The sequence below is a fragment of the Panthera pardus genome, unplaced genomic scaffold (genome assembly GCF_024362965.1).
Source record: "Panthera pardus isolate Hobbes unplaced genomic scaffold, ASM2436296v1 HiC_scaffold_15, whole genome shotgun sequence".
Classification (NCBI taxonomy): domain Eukaryota; kingdom Metazoa; phylum Chordata; class Mammalia; order Carnivora; family Felidae; genus Panthera; species Panthera pardus.
Window position 1 is genome coordinate 50,897,763 of NW_026526710.1, and position 21,261 is coordinate 50,919,023.

Below are 21,261 nucleotides of genomic sequence, written 5' to 3' on the forward strand. Positions count from 1 at the left end.
CCATAGTCCTCTCCTTCATAAGCAGCATAGAAACAGTGGGACTATAATTTCCACAAAATAAGATGGGACAGTCAATGAGCTATACATTCAAATTCTGACAAATTTAGTCCCCATGATAACACCAATTATTGCTTAAATATGGGATCGTGGAGAAGAAAGCTGTACTAAAGAACCCAAAATGAGAGGATGTACTCTAAAAACATTAAATACGTGATTTGTAGACTGTGCTTTTCACCTCCAGACTATCCCCAAAGAAAGGGGAAGCTTTGGTGAAAGGGAACAAATTAGTAAGGAAATTGACAACTGTGGGGCCAGTAACAGAAATAGTAAGAGGAACTGTGGATCTTTGTAGCAATGACTACACACACTCACAGGCCTCATTAGCTCACTGTGCAGTGTGAGGCTTGCTGTATATCTCTTGTACTTAGATATGTTTGTGTACCTTGCAAGTCTTAGGTCAGAAGTAGATCCTTACTGTATGAGGGGGAAAAAAATCTCATGTGATGAGATTCACTGGAGTTCACTGGAAAAGCAGAAAACAAAAACTTCTAAAATATGGCCCCAAAGAAGAATATAAAATAGAAAACAAAAAACAAAAAAACCCAAAAAACCCTGTTTGAGATTATCATTACCATCTGGGTTGCGAACTTTTTGCTTCTAATTCTAGAAGCTTGGTGCCAGAAATAACTTATTACCACGGAGATACACTGGAGAATTGTCAGGAATGACAAAGTTGTGGGTTGTTTTTTTTTTTTTAAATGTCTGTACCACAAAATGATAAAGCTGATAAACCATACAATGATGTGAAGGGATGAGCCATATAGCCTCGTACTTTCTGCTACATACATTTATGCTGTCTTTTATACCCCGGTTCTTCCCTTCACACCCACAAAAGGTCAGAGACCACTTTTGATGAGCAGAGATCCTTTAAAGTCTCTTCTCCTCTCTGAAGGAAAGCAATGGATGCATCTGGGGTCTGTGGAGAGTTTCTAATCTAATCCATCGACTTTGCCTAGTACTAGCAATTCGGCTCACAGGTCTGTTCACAGTGGTCATGTTGCGAAGGTACATAAAGTACTTGATTCTTACTTACCTTGATCTATATTTATGAGCTCACATTAAATATAGATCAGTACTGTCCAATCACATTGATAAAAAGCACGTCATTTTGATGTTCCAGTTCACCACCTCCTAGCTCTGTGACCTTGAGCAAGTTACTTTAATCTCACTAGTTTACTCATTTTTTTTAATATATGAAATTTATTGTCAAATTGGTTTCCATGCAATAGTTTACTCATTTTAAAATAGGGGTGATGATAATCGCACTTGTCTCATAGCCAATGTATTTGAAAATTGCATGGCAATGACACAGAACAGCTAGAATGTGGGGAGCTTTCAAATACTTGAGTGTTGACTTGTTTAATACAAATGAAAATAAAATAAATGAGTTAATTATCGGTATCTAGAGGCAGTTGAAGAATTGGAATTGGGGGCTCTTGGGTTACCCTGTGCTAAAAGGGTAGCTATTTTTTTAAGCCCTCTTTGAGAATTCTTTTGTGCAGATAATCTCTTAATTTGCAATCTTTAATCTTCACATTATAAAGGAAAGGCTACATTGATTGGAAGGAAAAGCAGTTTTCTTTTATGTTTTCAGCTTTGGGGCTTCTTTTGGGAAGGAGGTTGCTGCTGTTGAGAGAATGGGGGAGGAAGCCGATAAGGTGAACGTTTTCTAGAAGCAGGCCACCATATCTTTCTATATATTTTTTGAAACCAGACCGGGCTTAATTTGAATGCTGTAAGAACTTGGTATTGAAGGAGTTAAAGGGTCTCCCACACCCCTCTGCCTGAATCGTTCTTTTGTGTACACAGCTGCAGTTGGAGCACGGGTCGGAAAGGAAATGGTTAGAGGAAGAGCTGGTTTTCAGACGAGGCGAGTCTGCGAGGGGGGCTGGGGGTGGCCTGGGGTTTTACGTGCCAGATGTAGGCCTGCCCCGGTGCCTGCCTGGAGCTGCTGGCATGGTCACGCCTCGGCCCAGTGCGAATTGAGGAGAGGTGATGAGTTAGCGGGTTGCTATGGTGACAGGCCCGGCCACGTGACCCGGTGCTGCTGCCGGCGCTTTGACGTCAGCAGCCGGGAGGGCGGGACGCAGGAGGGCGGGGCGGGAGCCGAGCGGGGAGAAGGGAGCCAGCGAGCAGGCGGCAGGCAAGGTCTGCGCGAGGAGCAGGCGAGCGGGAAGACGCGACGCAGCCACCTTCCTCACCAGCCAGCCCGCCGCGGTTTGTTCCCTACCTCGGGAGTGCGCCAATGCCTGGTCCGACCCAAACCCTGTCCCCAAATGGCGAGAACAACAACGACATCATCCAGGATAACGGGACCATCATTCCTTTCCGGAAGCACACAGTGCGCGGGGAGCGTTCCTACAGGTAATGGGGCTGGCACCGGGAGCGGCGCCGGGCGGGGGAGCTCGGCGGGGGCGCGCGGAAATCCGGCCCGTTATATAATGGAGCGGACACTGCGCCCGGACCGGGCTGCAGACGTGCGTTCACGAGGGCGCTTGTGATCATTTGCTGTTTCCATGTGTCATGTTAGCCGTGCAATGAGGCTTCATGATTGCAGATGGAGAGCATTTTGTGAATAGGTTTGCTGCCTGCGAGGGGTCTCCTTCCATCGCCTTCCTACCACACTGGTAAAAACGCAAGCAATTTTTTCCCTTTCTCCAAAGAGAGACACGCTGTAGCACTTCCTTTTCTCCTTTCCTTTAGATTTTAAAGGAACCATTGGGTAGGCTGTGCCTAAAGGCAGAGAACGGGAGGATGGCGAGAAAAATGTTTGCGCTTGCCCTGGTGTGTGTGCAGGAAAGATGGAATCCTCTAGATTAAGCTGCAGTCTGTGATGTTAAACCGCCAGATTGATGGAGCTTTGTAAGAATTCTGCTCGCTGATTGGTGCAAGGATTGACAGCAGAGGTCACCATGTCAGACATTCACCAAAATCTTGTCCATAGAACCCGTGGTTTATTAGAAAGAGACCGCACTGCAATGGACCTGAGGGAAACCGGGTGCCCTTATGCATTTTCTTAGGAGTTTATAGCCTCCGCATGGGTGGGGGAGCCCGCCCTTGTTTAAACAGTAGGAAGGTAATTCCTGCTATTTTGCTGAGGTCTGATGTGAGGCTGGGACTGATCTTGGTCATTGTATTGTGAGCTTTTTGATTAATGAGTCGGACTGTAAGGTTGGCATCATTTTTACATTAGCATATCTGGCAGTATGTTCTAGTAGATAAGCTCATTAAAATTGTTTGCATTGTTTGATAAGGATAACAATGTAATGGAGAATGCAGCTAGAGCCTAATGCAGCTCAAGGCCAGACTTGAGGGGAGACTGATAGCTTCCCTCATATTTCCTCTGAAGTTCTTTTGTACTAGGGTAGTTATTTTTAAATGTTACCTTGATAACCACTAACAATGCTTTTGCCTTCAGGCAGAGCACACATACCTCTAAAGCGCATCCTCTCAGCTAGTGAGCAACAGGAAATAACTCTTTTTTTTAACGCCTTCATCTAAACGTTTGTTCAGATGGTACTGTGGGTATTCGGTGGTGTGTATAAATATGACATAATTACAAAATAGGACCACGAGTACCCCGACTTCCTCTGTGGCCAAAGAAACCCTATTTGCTGACTCAAAAAAAAAAAAATCATAAGCAACCTTTGCCCTGTCATCTCTGGCAGTTACATAAATACTTGGAGTTAATTTTGGCTGTGCCCATGAGGTCACCAAAATCTCATGCCTTATGGTTCCAGCTAATAGGTTGACATGGCATCCTTACAGATTCCAAGCACTTGTTATTCTCTTAATATAAACCAAAATTGGTCCACAGCTTCTGGGACTGTCTCCTTTTGAAGATCCTTGTGATTGGAACATTGGGTCCCTTCTCTCCCTTACTCATCCACCTTTCCCTGTGCACATTCCAAAGCCTAAAATAGAATTGAAAAACAAAAAACCCAAACCCTGAGTTGCTTTTAAACCTCACTTCTTTCAACTGTTCTTATGGATAATAAATTTGAAACCCTCGTTTCTTAAGTGATTTAATCTCTGCCATATAAGTAGCAGTTGCTTGTAAGAGTTCGAATTTTACCACATACGCCAAAGGAAGTTGCCTAGTTGGGTTTTATTAGTCATATAAACAAACTTGAAATGGCAATGGAAAATTACTTGGTGGTGGAAAGGCTAAATGCTACCTTTTGGTGGCAAACTATTGCTATAAAATGAAATCTTATTTACCTTTTAAATTCAATCTAAGTTATTTCCATGTCCTAAATTATTTCCAGTTTGTTTTGAGTCCCTGTAATGGTACCTGAAATTCTATGAAAAACAAAACTGAATTTAAAGAAGATCTGACTGTACAAAATTCTGAAGTCAGTAAGAGCATTATTGCATTTGTATTTTATATAATAGGATTACTGGACACCATAGTGAGAGATGTCATAGGTTAAATGAAGAAGGAATCCTCCAAGGTGGCATTGGTATTAAATTATACAAAGGGTGTACGCTAAGACAGATCCACCTTATGTTTTCTTTGGTCTGCTTTCCTTTCAAAGTGTATGGCCCATGTAGTACAACTCTCACTTATTTTTTTGGAGGGGCATAGGGGAAGGAAAAATGTGAGACATTTTTCTATCCAGGAAGTGTTCCATAATTACTTTGGCATCTTGAGGCTGGAATAATATTGCCATGTAATTGCTGAGGAAACTTGGAAGGTACTGTGAAAGCCCAAGTAGAGAGATTTAACCAAATAAAGTCTACTTTGGTGGTGGGTTCATTATAGCCCTCAAAAATTATATGTGCTTAAGAGTTCTTCTTGAGTCCCATGGAGTGTCTGGGTAAGACCAGAGTCCTGGGACGATCAGAGGGAATTCTTTTCCTGATTCCGTTGCTGACTTCTTTACCAGCAGTTCCCTTACCTTTGGCTTCATTTTCTGTATTTGCTTGTTAGCTTCAACCATTTAAAACAAAGACTTTCTTAAGCGATCTATGTAAATACGAGAAGAATGCCATTACTACTGCAAAGGGATCTTCCCGGAGCTCCAGGACAAGAGCTGGCATAGGTGAGAAGAGGAGAGGACACCTAGGGAACAACACTGTTCTTTCCAGCACTGTCAACTGGACAGATGGTCACTCTTCCCAGCAAGAGACATTATCGTCATGACATTTGCACTGGATTGTTTACAGATAAGGGTCAAATATGGTTCATGACCCAGATTATCTTAATCCAGGTATCTCTTTGTGTAACCAAGCCCATTTTTGTAGCCTGGACTGGAGAGGGTGGTACACCATTATTGAAACCCGGGTGCGCTTTTATAGGAAGAGCAAGTTACCTTTCGGAAATTATTCTCATTAGTAATTTCAGTTGAAAGGAGCCGGTGCAAAAATGGCTCAGCAGGACTGTGTGGATGTTTCCACCGTTCATGTTCACTACTGTGTGAGTGCCTTGGACCCAGCTTCCTCAGTGCATTTATGAGCACGAGAAATCCATATATTTTAAGAGCTGCTTAAAAAATAAATGTGGTGTGGGCCATCTGAGGTGACACTGTTTAATTCACAGAGCGAATGAGTCGTGCTCTGGCTCTCCCTGGAGGAGCTACTCCCTATAGCTCTGTTTCATGCAGATGCTAGTAGGAAATGAGATTTATTAACTGGCCTTCTGCCCACTGCATCTTTGTTTGCATACTCCAGTGTTTTAAGAATGAACGTATAAGTCCAGGGGACTGTTTCCACATGAGTGTTTGAACATGCAACTACAGTAGCATATGTTTCGGAATACTTAAAAAAAAGAAAAAAAAGGCTTGGCCCCAGGAAGTGGACTGTAAAGGAAGGCAAAACTTAAAATTTAAGCCTCAGACCTTGGCCCTCCCACCCGGCATTGCCAGTTTTGCAAAATGAACTCTTAACAAAAATAAAAAGAAATATCGTGTGTGTATGAAAGAGTTGTGAAGGCATGTTCCATTTCATAGAGGCTGTCATAACACAGCTTTCTCTGACCAGAATGTAGATTTCTGATCCTTACTCCCCACAACAGCAGCTGCAGACAGCAAAAAGTCTAGCTTCGCTTGTCTATTAGGTATGTCACAGTATCATCTGGGTTTACTTATCATAGGAACTTTTCGGAAAGATTGACTTTTGTCCTTAATATTTTTCTTCGTATTTGTAAAAATCAAAGGATTACTTGATGCTTGGTAGGTGTGTAATTTTCGACTTCAGGGTTCTTTGTCAGAACTTCTGTTAAGGGGTTGGTCTTCTGGGCACTTGTGGTGAGATGCTCACCTGTATTCAGCAGTGGGTGTCACTGGTTGTATCTTCTTACAGGGCACAATCCTGGCAGAACAGTGGCTTGAAGTGGTCCTCTGAGTTGAGAACGTTGATTTCCATATGCAGTATCTTTTCTGTATTGATAGGACCTCTTGAAGCTTCCATGAATAATCCCTTAGATTAATGGAGCAGGAAATACTGGTACTAATCTAAATATTCCATTTGGTTTAGACAGTTCGACAAATTCCTGAGATAGGTCTGAGATAGATGCCCCTTAAGGACTTTGAGTTGGAGTAAAGTCAGATGTACAAGCAACTCCTTGTGTAACAGATTTACCTTGTTGTGAATACTTGGCTTGATCTAATAGTAAACGTGGTTTGCATTTCCTCAGTCCACAGTGATTCAAAGTAGAAAAAGATCCCCTCAAAGCCAGTGTGCTCTAGGAAACTAAACAATACTGCGGAAGACCTTAAGTCTTGGTGAAAGGAGTGTAGGCTTTAGAATCAGAATTTTCATTGGCCTGACAAGGTGTGCATATTGGGCAGTAGTGGAAGAAAGGCAGGCAGGGTAGTCAGAACTTGAAAATTGAAGGCTAATGAAAACTCATTAATGGAAAAACAGCATAATGAAAATAGAAATGCATGCTGGCATTTATCTCTTGTTTTGAAAGGAAATGGGGAGTCCTCCAGTGCCCCACCCTAGAGGGCCAGAATTGCTAGAGAATACTCAGTTTGCCCTGACTGAATTCTCAAGTCCCGCCCTAGAGACTAGGTGTATGTTCCTGACTTGAGTCCTCCTTCCGGGAGTAGAAGCAATCAAAGCAGCTTTGTCCCTTCACAGGACTGGCAGTTAGCTCAGACAGTGACTTCTGTATTTGTAGAAGCCCAGTTCATAGTTAGCTGTAGAACTTCAAGAGGTAGCTAGCATATAGCTTCAAGAGGGCGCTGTTCTAATCCTCCCAAACTCAGAAGCAGGGTGGATGATACTTCGTTGTGAAGGATCCTTCTGAGTCATTTAAGGCCAGAAAATGTACAGATATTCTCAGATGAAGCTTCCTGGAGCACTCCAAATGGCTCCAGAGCCAGTTCCTTATACGGCTAGAAGGTGATCCCCTTGATGGCAGGTTCTAGAGTAGACTGAGCATTTAACCTGGATTGAGTAGATTTGCTTACTTTTGAATTTTTTACATTTCACTTAAAAAAAATTGATTTGTTCTTTTCTTGTGAAAAGTATGTTTCTTCACAATGAAATATGTTAGAATATATATAGTTAGAATAGTTTCATTCTTCCTGACTTTAGGCTGCCATTCAGTGTCGGCCTCTGTGATACTAAATTGGATGTGTCCTACTCCCCTGGCATCTTACGCACAATTCCAGCAGCCCTTTTTCCTATAACACTCCACACACATGCCACCAGTATGACAGGGACCTTGCTTCTTAGTTCATTTCAAAATTCTGATGGTTTATCTCAGTATTTGGGGCCCTTAGAATTTGTATTTTCCTGAGAAAATTCTTTCAAAATGGAAATGTATAATTCACATAGGCAAAAACTGAAATTACCCACCTTTCAACCTGTAGTATGAATCAAAGAAATTTCTCCAAATTTTTTTTTGTTAAATGCATCCCCTAAGGGTGATCATTCATTTTAATGAAAATAGCGGGATAAAGATTAAACAGTTTTTGTAGGCCACCAAGAAATGATTTCTTAGTAGGTTACTTAAAAAAAGAAGAAATACTTGTACGTTTTCAGTGTCAGATCTCCCCTGGCTAATTAGAATTTTACTCACTTGAACCAGGACAAACTTTCCTCTTTAGGCATGACTTTTTTGTTTGTTTCTAAAAGAGCAGAAGGTGGTGATATATACATAGGATAGTCAAGTTGATATGGCTCCTTTTAGTGATGGTGTACTTTGTGTAGTTTGTCCAGTAAAGAAAATATGGCTAGAGCTCAGTCTTTGTTATTTCTAGACCTGACTTGCTAGAGGCAAGAGGCATCAGATTTTGGCCATGACTTGGAACAGAAAAGAAAAAGGGCAAGAGATTTGAGAGCGAAAAGTAGGAGTTAAAAATGTATAGTGTACTCAGGGGCGCCTGGGTGGCTCAGTCGGTTAAGCGTCCAACTTTGGCTCAGGTCATGATCTCACGGTTTATGGGGTCGAGTCCCACTGACAGCTCAGAGCCTGGAGCCTGCTTTGTATTCTGTGTCTCCCTCTCTCTCTGCCCCACCCCTGCTCTTGCTGTGCCTCTCAATAAAATGAATAAAAACGTTAAAAAAAATTTTTTTTAATGTATAGTGTGCACTGGTAGTCTATAAGACTTGTCATCTATCATAGAGAATTGATCCTGGAGTTGATGGTCAGTGTTGGTTGTTGCATAAGCCTGAAATTTCTCTTCCACTGTTCTTCCTTAGATTTCTGTGATCCCATTTTTCCCCCCTCAGAAGTGGTGTTTTTGTTTTGCTTTGTTTTAAAGACATTAATTTTTTTCTTGAGTATAATCCTATCCTGGCAAAGCCCTGAGAGGTAACTTGTCAAAATTGCCAGAGGCATGAACATTTCGGGGACATTTTCCTATGCTAAATAGCAGTATCCCTTTATTTAAGAGCCCCCAACCCTGTGATTCCTTGCAGGGTTTGCATTTGGTGGGTCCACACATCGGGAGAAAGTGAAGCTTCCAAAGTGGGCTCCACCCCCTACCACATCTATTTCCTTTTGTTATTTTGAAATACCAAAACATGTTTTCAAGTTGTTGCTAATGTAGCTTTTTAAATTCCCACTTCTGGATTTTACATAGGAATTGAGATTTAAGCCCAAACTCCCACAGTCGCTCAAGAATCTATTCTTTAGGCAACCTTACTGACTTCTTCTCCACTCCTGGGCCCCCAGAATGCAGAGGGAAATATTGCACAGCCCCTCCTCCTAAAACCCCCAGGGTCAGGGACAGCAGGCTGTCGAATAGTACTTGGTAGGAGGCATCTGAGAAGGTGGAGGGGGACCCACACTTGACCCCGATTTTTGTGATCACTGTCCAGCAGAAGTGAAGTTATCAGTCCTGTAATTTTCACAAGCTTTCAGAAATGGAGCATTGTAAATAAAAACTGTGTGTGTGTGTGTGTGTGTGTGTGTGTGTGTGTGTGTGTGTGTGTGTGTCTCCCTTAGTATGACCTCTGTAAGTAAGTTTTAATACAGCCATGAGGCACAAGTCTGAGCAATGTTGAGGGACCTGCGTAGGAAAGTTCCTTTATCCTAACAGAAAGTCACATGGAAAGAGTAAAGCCTTATCTCTTTGATCTCCAGATTTTTATGGTAGTTGTGTTGACCATCGCTAGGTTAAATACAGTACAGTATACTGTTATACAGAAAGGAAAATAAGACTATTCCCACTTACTTGATGTGCACAGAGAAACAGAGAATAATAATGGTGGCAACTGCACAGATAAGTACATGTGTACCATTTTGTTTTTAAATTGGAATTCCATAAATGTATTGCCTCATCAATGGTGGTTCAGTTAGTACTTTAATAGCACGAATTTTAAAAATTAGTTTTTGTTTAGCGTTCTCTCACGGTTCGTGGGTTCGAGCCCCGTGTGGGGCTGTGTGCTGACAGCTCAGAGCCTGGAGCCTGCTTGAGATTCTGTGTCTTCCTCTCTCTCTGCCCCTCCCCAATTCGAGTGCGCTCTCTCCCTCCCTCCCTGTCTCTCTGTCTCTCTCTCTGTCTCTCAAAAATAAACATTAAAAAATTTTTTTAAATTAGTTTTCATTTAAATCACGAGGTTTACGGGCTGAAATATGTTGGGAAGCATCTCAAAATAACAGACTTAGTGAAGTCACATGGATGATGGTAAAGAATTGCCTGATGCAGGTACTATTCTTACATTAAAAAAAGGTCACAGATCACGAATGAAATGTGCTCCTCCAGTATCTGCCCTGTGAGGCTGCGCACATAGCAGCCCATAGCCCAGATTTTGTTTCATTTTCTCCCGGCTGCTCTGGAGCCGCCGCCTGTGTTGATCTGTAATGCGTCCGGCCTGCTTAGTATGCTCCAGGAATATTGTACTAACTGCAAAATAATCCTCTGGGAGATTTCTTTCTCGATACCCCCTTGGAATTTTTGTTTTCTTCTCTTCGTTTGAGCACCTGCTGTGTATGTGAGGTGCTATGTGGGCCCCTAAAGCTGGAGGTACCATGTCAGTGCCATTTTTTCAGCTGCAGACGTCTGGCCTCCCCAGCTCTTCGACCAGCTTCCTACCTTCTGGAAGTTATTGAGCAATATCTGGCCTTAGTGTGACCCCTGCGATAGTGCCATGCCGGCAGGAAACCAGCCATCTGCATTCACGGTACCTCCCTGCTCCAGCCCCCTCACCCCCCAGTCTGGATGAAGGCTGAGCGAATCCCCATGGAGACTGACCAATTAGAAATAAACAAAAGGGGAGCTCTGAGTGCATTATCCCAGCTATAGGGACCTGCTCACCATCAATAACCATGAAATAGAAAGCTTGTGGAGTTTGTGGGCTGAATGTCTTGTTAGTAAAGGAGGATGGGGAAGAGGGGGTGCTCGGTGGGTACAGTGTGAGGGCTTCCCAGATGGGTGTGCCAGCCTCTCCCTCCTCACTCTTTGACCCCTGTCTTTCTGTGTCTGGGAGCAGAGTGAATCTGCCCCTCCAACGCCAGCTCTCCAGAGAGGAGGAGAAAGAGATGAGAGCTATCAGCCAGTGAGGCCGGGGGGCTGCTGGCAGAGAGAACAGGGACCTGTAAGTCTTTGCAAAATCCCCTAGTGGGCCTAGCAGTGCATGGTAAATTGAAAAGCAGGTTTGGTGTTTGAGAAGCCAGGTTTTCTCTCCCTGGGATTTCTGATCTGCACATAGCATTGTCATAACATTGACTTAAAGGTGTCAGCATGAATAACAGCAAACATATTTCTAGCCTGTGTGATGACTGTGTCACTGCTACCTCAACCCCAGTTCAGAACTTGGACTGGACTGAGCAGATGGTCTGCACCATCCGGCACCTCTGTTCTTGGTCCACCTTCAGAACAGTCGGGGTTCTCAAAGTCTCAGGTTGCTAGAGAGACAGACTCACTATGCCAGCTCTACCCTTTTCTAACCAGATGATCTAGTGTAAACTTTTTAGCCTCTTGAGCCTCGTTTTTCTCTTAGCCTCTTAAGCAAGTGGAAATAATAATAGCATCAGCCTCACAGAGTTCTTAATGAGGATTTAAACGAACTATGGAATATAAAGTATACCAAGCAGTGACTGGTACAAAGTAAACATCTCTTAAAATGTCAGCTAGTAGGGGCACTTACTAGTAGGGGCACTTGGGTGGCTCAGTCTGTTGAGCACCCTACTCTTGACTTCAGCTCAGGTCATGATCCCAGAGTCATGGGATCGAGCCCCACATCAGGTTCCATGCTGAACATGGAGCCTCCTTAAGATTCTGTCTCTCTCACTCCCTCTGCCCCTTTCCCCTGATTGCATACATGCTCTGTCCCTCACTCACAAATAAATGAATAGAATAGAATAGAACAGAACAGAACTGTCAGCCAGTATTGTTGTTAGGAGTTCCAGTCTACGGTCACCCTTTCTCTATAATAATCTATTATCTTAGTGGTCTCAGTACCTGTTACAATACCTGGCGTGTAGCAGATGTTAGTTAAAAGTCTAAATTGAATCGGAGGAAAAAATTCAAACAAATTACATGGTAGCCCTTTCCCTCTTATCAGCTTTATTAAGAATTAACTTAGATGCACTAAGGTTTGGCCGTGTATTTGCCCTTGAAGCCATCACTGCCAGAAGATGGCTGGTACCCTTTGTCCGTAGCCCGAGGCAACCACTGCTCTATATTGGTAATTGCTTACATGGTCACCAACCAGTAGGTTACATTTGATCTAAATGGAACCATGCAGATTGTACTCTATAGTGTCTGACTTCTTATAGTCAGCATAATGTTGAGATTCATCCAGATTGGGTTTATCAGCAGTTCGGCACTCTTGGTTGCTGAACAATCCATTGTATGGTTGCACCATATTTTATCATTCACCAGTTGATGAACATTTGGGTTACTTCCAATTTTTAGCAATTATGGATAGAACTTCTGTGAATTGTCATGTACAGTCTTTATGGAAATATATGTTCTCATCTCCCTGGGGTAAGTACCTAGGAGGGAAATGATTGAGTCCTATAGTCAACCTTAAGAAACCGCAAATGTCCAGAGCGGTTGTGCCATTGTACATTCCTGCCAGCAATGCATGAGAGTTCTAGGTGCTTCACCTCTTTGGCAACACTTGGTGTTATCAGTCTTGTAAATTTTGGCCATCCTTAACAGATGTGTAGAGGTATCTCATGGAGATTTTAATTGACTTTGATTTTCCTGGAGATGAATGATACTGGCTGTCTTTTTGTGTGCTTATTTGCCTTTTTGCGTATCTTTAGTGAAGCATCGGCTTAAATCAGTTGCCTGTTTTTTAAAATGAGGTGTTTTATCTTCTTGTTGTTAAGGGGATTATAAAAATGTATTATAGATATTGTAATATAGTCTTGTCTTAGATTTTAATGGATACGGGTCTTGTGTTCTTCACCTGCATACAAACTCCTCAAGAAAAAAGAAGAGTTGATCTACCTGGTCTTTGTCTACAGTGCCTTTTCTAGCAGTTAGGTCCAGCTCTCTGTAGGTATGTAATAACAGACTCTATTAAAATAGACTTTTAAAAAGTAAGGTAACAGGATCATTCTTCTACTTCGGGGGTGGGCAGAACGACTACTACACCCACTTTAAAAGTTGCATATGAGTGAGTTAAATTTAAGAGCTAGGTTTTCCTTGGCATCTGGATAGCTAGGGGATGTTTTTTTCTGTGGAGAAGAACCCAGTAATTATGTAGATACTTTTTTCTTTGCATTGAGTGTCCCCTTGATGTTGGATCAACTTTTCCACTCCTGTGTTTGAGGAAAATGTGTGTAGAAATGTTTTCTCTTTTAAAGGTAGCAAAGAACAATTTTCATACTTTTAAAAATCAGGGTATTTAAGCATAAGATGCCCTCCGTTTTCTTTTTTCTTTTTCTTTTTTTTTTTAACTCAGAGGCAAACATCCCGCAGTTCTTCCTCGATGCATTCTCTTAATTTGGAAGCTTTGGTGTTGTTAGTTTGACTCCAGACTTCTCTAAACCCCCAAGGAGAAATTGCCTTAAGTAGAATTGAGAAACTGGGAAGCAAATGTCCAGTAAAATCTTTGGTTTACCTGAAAGGATCAACTGAGGGACCTTGTGATTTTTGAGAAGAGTGGGGATGCTTAGCTTCCAGAATCTTTGCAGCTAAGGGCCAAATTTTTGTAACCACATATGTTTCAAAATCTAAAGATATTATAAAATCTCTTATGACTTCACAAATGCCCTAGGTCTCCTAGTACATTTTGTGAGCTTAACTTATTTCCTCTGTCGTTTATTCATCTTCTTGCAAAACCTTCAGGCCAAATTCCAGATGAGTTACTGCTTCCATGATAGCAGTAATCTTGCAGTCTAGGTTATGGATGATTATTTTCTGTGGTCTAGTTGGGACAGAGCAGGTCACAGCCACTCAGATATCACTTGAGAATTGAGTGTGTTCTTTTTGCTTTAATTGAGCTTGTTCCGTGAAAGGAAGCCAAATACCATTAGACAGGACGTCCTGTGATTCCCTTAGTTTACGATGGCCAAGGACATGACTTTTTTTTTTTTTTTTTTTTTTTTTTTTTTTATAAGATGATTGCTTGTTTCCTTTCCTGTTAACACGGGAGCCCAGAACCAGTAATGTCCATTTGGCTTAAAGGACTCTAACTAGCAGACACCTGAACCTCTGCCAAAAATCACCTGAAGAATTCTGGAACATGAAAAAACGTCCTTGTCTTTTTATGTGAGCCAACAATGATTTGGTCGTCATTAGCATTTAAGTGACCACCAGTTCTGATGTCTTGAAATAATAAACTGCCAAAAGAGGAAATGACCAAACTACAAGTTCTTGGAATTAAACAGGCTACCATAAAAATTCTGGAAGCCAGTACATTGTGGTACACCTATACAATGAAATGTAGCACACATATTGCACATGAAGAAGATACAACAGCTTTCACAATACGTTAAGTGGAGCAAGTCAATCAGCACAAAAGTGTGTGTGGACTGTATTGATTCCCAGGGCTGCTGTAACCTATTACCACAAACTGGGCGGGTTGAAATTTATTCCCTCAAAGTTGTGAAGACTACAGTCCTGAAATGAAGGTGTTGGAAGGGCTGTGCTCCCTCCGAAGCTTGTAGCTACCTCACTCCAATCTCTGCCTCTGTTATTCCATGACCTCCTTCCCTGTGTGTCTGTGTCTTTGTTTCCACATGGCCTTCTTAGTATAACTTCCAACTAATTACATATGCCATGACTGTTTCCTAATAAGATCATATAGTAAAGTTTCAAGTGGATGTGAATTCTGGAGGGTCACTGTTCAACCGTGTGTGTGTGTGTGTGTGTGTGTGTGTGTGTGTGTGTGTGTGTGTATACATACCCATTTTAATAAGTGCATATAAAATTCATACACATACCCCACACACTCCTATAAAAGGTAAAAGACATCTTTAATTTCATTTCTACTTTTTCTATAGTGAAAAAATACTGACTTAATATAAAAAACATTTTTTAAAGTAACACTTTTGACATCTACCTTTAAAAAAAAATGAGTTTTTTGGGGGTACCTGGGTGGCTCAGTTAAGCATCTAACTCTTGATCTCATGGTTCATGAGATCGAGGTTTATGTCAGGCTCTGTGCTGACAGCTCAAAGCCTGCTTGGTATTCTCTCTCCCTCTCTCTCTCTGCCCCTCTCCTGCTTGTGCTGTCCCTCTTTCTCTCAAATTTGAAAAAAAAAAAATGTTTTTGTTTTTTACTAATGTCCCATTTTGAGTTTTACTTTGTCTAATCAAACGACAACACTTAATCTTAAGACTCTTTCATAGCATATATACACACACAAATACATATATGAGTCAATATTTTATGGTATTAGGTTTATTGTGTTTAGTATACTATCAATAGCCAAAACTGAAATAATGTAAGCTACGTCTTGAAGACATTGGGTCAACCAGCGTAATATCAGGTGTTTAAGTGGAGAGGCAAAAAAAAAAAAAAAAAAAAAGTATGCTCAATTGTTGAATTCAAATTTAATTTCTTAAATGTTTTAAAGTCTCTAAGTCAAATTAATTCTAGAAACTAAACCCAGAAACTAGGCATGGGGACAAGATGGGGATGCACTTGACCAAATTTCATTCGTTACATTGGCTCAAATACTGGGTAACTCCTAACATACAACATCTATTCTAGAACTAACTTTATCCACCAACTCTTCTTATTCTTCAGACTTTGTCTACAGTAATAGCTCTAGTTATTTAGTCAAAACGTTCATATGGGCTTCTCTTAAGTAATTTGCTTTCCCTTAATTATGCTGAATGCTCATGAATTGCTTGGGTTTTTTTTTTCTTTCTGTAGTTTTCTCAAGTTTAACAAAACATTCTAAACTCTATAGAGACCATGATCCCCCACATTTGTTAAATGACAACAGTATATTAAATTTTGTCATTTGCTCCTGTAAATCCTCAGACTGAAAAAGTGCAAATAAGAAAAAGGAGGCTTCAGGCTTCAGAGGCACCTGGGTGGCTCAGTCGTTTGAGCATCTGACTTCAGCTGAGGTCATAATCTCTCGGTTTGTGAGTTTGAGCCCACATCAGGCTCCTGCTGCCAGCGTGGAGCCCACTTCAGATCCTCTGTCCCCCTCTCTGTGCCTCCCCTGCTTGTGCTCTCTAAAAAATAAACATTAAAAAAAAAAAAGAAAGGAGACTTCAAGAAACTTCTGTGCTTCCACTCTTTACCAAACCTGAGGGTTTTACCATGAATCTGCTCCTGTTGTTGCTGTACCTTTTTCAGCTTGGACATGGCGCAAGTTTTATCCACTCTTGACTCAAATGCTCAGTATCTGCACTTCTCTTGGGGAATTATAGTATTAACACACTGATGCATGAAGTGTGATAACTTTTGATCTGTAAGAAAGCAATAGAGTGAAGAGGTATTGCAAGGTGTGTGTGTAAACTGATTTTTGTTGGGTACATCTGATACAAAAGTCTGTTAGCCTCTTCATTATAGTGAGTAAATGGCAAATGAGTTCATTGATTTAAAAGCAAAACAAGGGGCGCCTAGTTGGCTCAGTCAGTTGAGCGTCCAACTTGAGCTCAGGTCATGATCTCACAGTTGGTGAGTTCGAGCCCCGCATCGAGCTCAGTGCTGACAGCTCGGAGTCTGCTTTGGATTCTCTCTCTCTCTCTCTCTCTCTCTCTCTCTCACTCACTCTATCAAAAATAAATGCAAAACAAATAACAAACACCTCTTCTACTCCAGTATCATGGAAGATAGGATTGGTATCTGGTTGCCCAAATGAGTAACTAGGGACAGGAGAGAAGGATGAACTGTGATTCTAGGGTAGAATTCGGGGAGATGGGAAGAAATCCATTCTCTGAACAAACTGTGAATCCTTTTATCTGGGAAAGGAAGTTTTGGGAACGATGGCCTGGTGAACTGGTGACAAAAGTGTGTGCCTGATTTTGATAGCATTTCCCTATTGAAACACCCATTTAGCTGAACGTTACTAATCTTAGCTTAAATAACTGAAATTTACATTTCCTGTTCTCCTAATGTGCAGCCATCTTGTATGTAATTCACAGGATGTTCTCTGGGGCGGGGCATGGGTTTGATGGAGAAGTTCATCAGTACCTTGTCACATTTATGTAATATTTATGAAGTTTAATGTTATACTGTTTTGCCAATTGGCCATTTTGGTTCTGTGTCAGAGTCTACTATGAGAAGAATTAAGACTAAACCGCATGAACAGGGCTGGAGGGAGATGGAGGTACATTAGCCACTTTGAAGTCAGATTTACCAGAATATATTTTAACACTGGCGTGCACATCCCTCATCCTTTTAGTCTTAATTTTATTGGTATTTCACTTTCCATTTCCATTTCAAAATGTTCTCATGAGTTTAAAAATGAATTTTACCATAATAAAGAGCTTTGGATAGGCACCAGCCTCTAAGAGTGAAATACCAAGAGATGTATTTTTTCAAATAGATTTCTCTAAACATGTAGTCAAGACACTGATGTCTTTTATTAGGGTTGGAAAAAAATTGTAAGTGGTAATGTACGTGCTCTGTATCCATTTTGACTAAACTAATACAAAAGCATATTGAGATAGTTGAGTCTGAGATAAGTAGTAACCAGAAATGCAAAATATGGTGATTCCTAAAATATTAGCATAGCATATTTATATGTTACAGCTGGCAGGTTTTTGAGCCAAAAATTGTTCCCGGTAATAAACTAAGTAGTCACCCAAATCTCTACATTTTGGGCTCTTCTTCAGGAAAACTCATTTGGTTAAAGTGAAAATGTACAAGGAGGCCTTGGTAGAGCCATAAAAAGGAAAAATGGTTTTATTGAAGAACACAATTGTATGCCGTTTGGAGTTCTTTTTACGTCCCACTTACTCTAATGACAGAGTAGAAAGGGGCTTTGTTGAGAGAATCAAGAATCCTAGAATCTGCCCTGGCTCCAAATCCCTGTCCTTCCACTCAGCGGTGAGTGGACAGGTCACTAGACCAGAGTCTGTGTGTCTTTTCCTACCTCATGGCATGAGAGCAGTAGCTATCCCGTAGCACTGCTGTGCAGACGAAAGGAGAAAATGTGTGTTACACACGCCGGTGAAGAAAAAGACATCTGAAGAGACGAGGCACATGTGTCCCAAGTTTACGAACCCGGCTCCTAGAAGCCAATGCCCCTGCTTCCTAGATCAGTGCGCTCAGTGAAGCTGCAATACAGCTACTGAGCTTTTCATACCCATGTTGGAGACCTGAAAGATGGGACATTTCTCTGCATGATTCTTTCTTTTTTAGACCTAGAACACTGAGGCCTTGAATCTGATCAACCCTAATGCATTCCCTCCTAATTATCTCACATACTCTGCCTTACGAGGTATGATTTTAGGTACCCTGTGAATTTCCCCTCCCCACGAAACTCTCCCACACATACATTCATTGGGCATTTACTTTTTGTTGTGCCCCCACTATGTGCCTACTTTAGACAAAGGAGATACAGTAGTAAACAAAATACATTCTATAAAGGATCTGCCTTTGCAGAGCTTACATTGTGGGGGCAGGAGGTAGTGGACAGACAACAAACAGATGAGATCATGACAGACTGAGTTAGTAGCACAAAGACAAGAACAGTGTGATGTGGGAATACTTGGAGGAAGCCCCTTCAGAGAGAGGGTGGTCAGGGAGAGCTTGCTCAGGAGTTAGATTTGAGCTGAATCTGAAGCACGAGATGCAGATGCTAAGTGCTGGGAGAGACCTCTTCCTTTGCCTAAGGTCTTGAAGGTTTGTCCTTGAAGCTATCATCCCTCATTTGCTTTTTTCTTAGCATAAGGTTTAGAGAAGGCAGACAGCTGAAAGTGGTAAGTACCTGAGGAGGGGTCAGCACTACCAAGAGCACACACTAGCTAGGAATCTGGAAGGGGGGAGATGGACAATACCAAAGAAAACAATTTACCTAACACACAACTTTGCCTAGTGTTGGCATATCCATCATATGCTCTTTGGTATATCTTATGCACCTAATTGTATGCATGATGGATTAATGACTGAGCATGATCGTCCTCCATGGTGGGTGCTTCACCCATGCCCTAAAGGGTTGGCCTGGGGTTATGCTGGGGGGAGTGGTAGGGGCACTTGGGACCTGACTGGCAATGACTTGGATCATGGGAGAGAGCTAAGGTCAGGGTGAGAGGGAACAGGGCCAAGTAGGGCTGGGAAAATAAACAGAAGGCATATGGTCAAGAACGAGTGGATGGACTGGGAGCCAAGTTGGGGGCGGGGGTAAGGGGGAGCACTGAGCAAAAGTTGGTGCCCTGAGGAAACCAGCCAAGCGCTGTGGCATGGGAATGAGCTCTGGGTCATTGAAATTATTTTCAGAGCATGGACCAAGCCACCCACTGTTTGAAACAGATGGACATTTAGGCAAATAGAATCAGCTATAATCAGCTGCACTTCTGACCATAAGAAGAAATGTATGCCTGGTGTGTGTGTGTGTGTGTGTGTGTATGTGTGTGTGTGTGTGTGTGTAAGGCCGTGGCCTTTTACTCTTTTGTTACATGCAGCTGAGTTTCATATCGGTGAACATCACACATGCCACCAAGAACTGTTTTAGAATTCAAAAATTTCTTCATTCTTGGGATAAAAGCCAAGTTTCCGAGTCATTTCAAGGCTATAACTATTGACTCATTAATTCCAAGTTTAAAAACATCAAAACATATATATGCTGTTTTGAAAGTCGTATTTATTTGTTTTGTCTACTTAGAATATTGTGGGCACTCAGGCTAAGTCAGGCACCTACTGAATAGTATCTAATGGGGTTCAGGCAGGTAATGACATGGCTGTCACAATGGAGGTGGATTTTCAAGGCTAGTTGTAGAAACTCCTTTCACAGGTGATTGGAGAAATCTTTTAATCATTCTATTTTTAAATTTTTTTTAATGTTTATTTCAACAGAGAGATCGTGAGCGGGGGAGAGGGGCAGAGAGAGAAGGAGACCCAGAATCCAAAGCAGGCTCCAGGCTCCAAGCTGTCAACACAGAGCCCGACACAGGGCTCAAACTCATGAACCCATGAGATCATGACCTACGCCGAAGTCAGACCCTTAACCAGCTGAGCCACCCAAGTGCCCCTTAATCATTCTATTTTTTAAAAAAAGGTACTTGGGGGACACCTGGGTGGCTAAGTCAGTTAAGTGTCTGACTCCTGATTTTGGCTCAGGTCATGATCCCAGGGTCGTAGGATTGAGCCCTGCATCAGCCTTTGCGCTGGGTGTGGAGCCTGCTTAAGATATTCATTCTCTCTTGGGGCACCTGGGTGGCTCTGTTGGTTAAGCGTAGACTTCGGCTCAGGTCATGATCTCGTGGTCCGTGAGTTCAAGCGCCACATCAGGCTCTGTGCTGACAGCTCAGAGCCTGGAGCCTGCTTCAGATTCTGTGTCTCCCTCTCTCTGCCCTTGCCTTGCTCACACTCTGTCTCTCTCTCAAAAATAAATAAATGTTAAAAAAAATATATAGTCATTCCCTCCCCCTCCGCACTCATACACATGCCCTGGAGCATTCTCTCTCTCAGAAAAAAATTGTACTTGGGATACATGGTGGTGATACGGCAAGAGCAAATTGAATCTGTTTTTAAAAGTAACAGTTAATTGTAAAAGATAGGAGCATCATGAAAGAAAAGAGTATTTTCTGTTCATATTTACTGAGAGGTGGCAGTTATTAGCTAGAGTTAAGACCTCAGAGTGTCAGACTAAGTGAAACTTTGTGCACACATTAAAAGCATTATTATTGAGTGATGACTGATACCGAAGAACACATTAATAATTGCGGGGGGCTGTCTAGAAAAGCCTGGAATAACAAGCAGGCAACTCCGGCTTCTGATAAAACTCATGTTTGCTCCAAGCAGCTTAATAGTAAAGTTTTCCTTTCGTTGGTTTTCTTCACCGGCTCTACGTGGTGAATAGCCTAATCTTGAGAAAATACATCGCAGTATCCGTTTTAACAGAATATGTGTGTTTTATCATTGTGGCCATGTCCTGGTGTTTCTGTTGTCCTTGTCTGGGGTCAGTACTGCGCTCAGCTCTGCTTCTCAGGCTGGTGGAGCTCTCCAGGGAGGGTCCGTGCCTGGAGGAGTTAGTCTTGTGTTGTGTGTCTAATCCCATAACAGTCACAGAGCCCCGTAAAAATAAAACAGATGCACATCTGCCCACAGCGGCTTAAGTGTGTTATTATTACCTGAAGACAATAAATGACCTCTTAAATTCTCATCCCAGCCCTACAATTCATGCATCCGTCAGTTACTCCACAAGTTAAATGGAAG

General features: G+C 42.0%; 1 protein-coding gene across 3 annotated transcripts in view; it reads left to right on the forward strand.

Moving 5' to 3' along the window:
• The window catches only part of MAPRE2 (microtubule associated protein RP/EB family member 2), a 158,626-nt gene that overhangs the window by 58,465 nt on the left and 78,900 nt on the right, over positions 1 to 21,261 (forward strand). Inside the window, exon 1 of one of the 3 annotated variants that reach the window (XM_019465416.2) lies at positions 2,154 to 2,424. The exons of the other annotated variants lie outside the window; for them this stretch is intronic. Coding sequence (XP_019320961.2) covers positions 2,306 to 2,424 — 119 coding nt within the window. The 5' untranslated portion in view covers positions 2,154 to 2,305. Of the gene's footprint in view, positions 1 to 2,153; positions 2,425 to 21,261 lie in introns of those variants that run through there. 3 annotated transcript variants of the gene reach the window in all.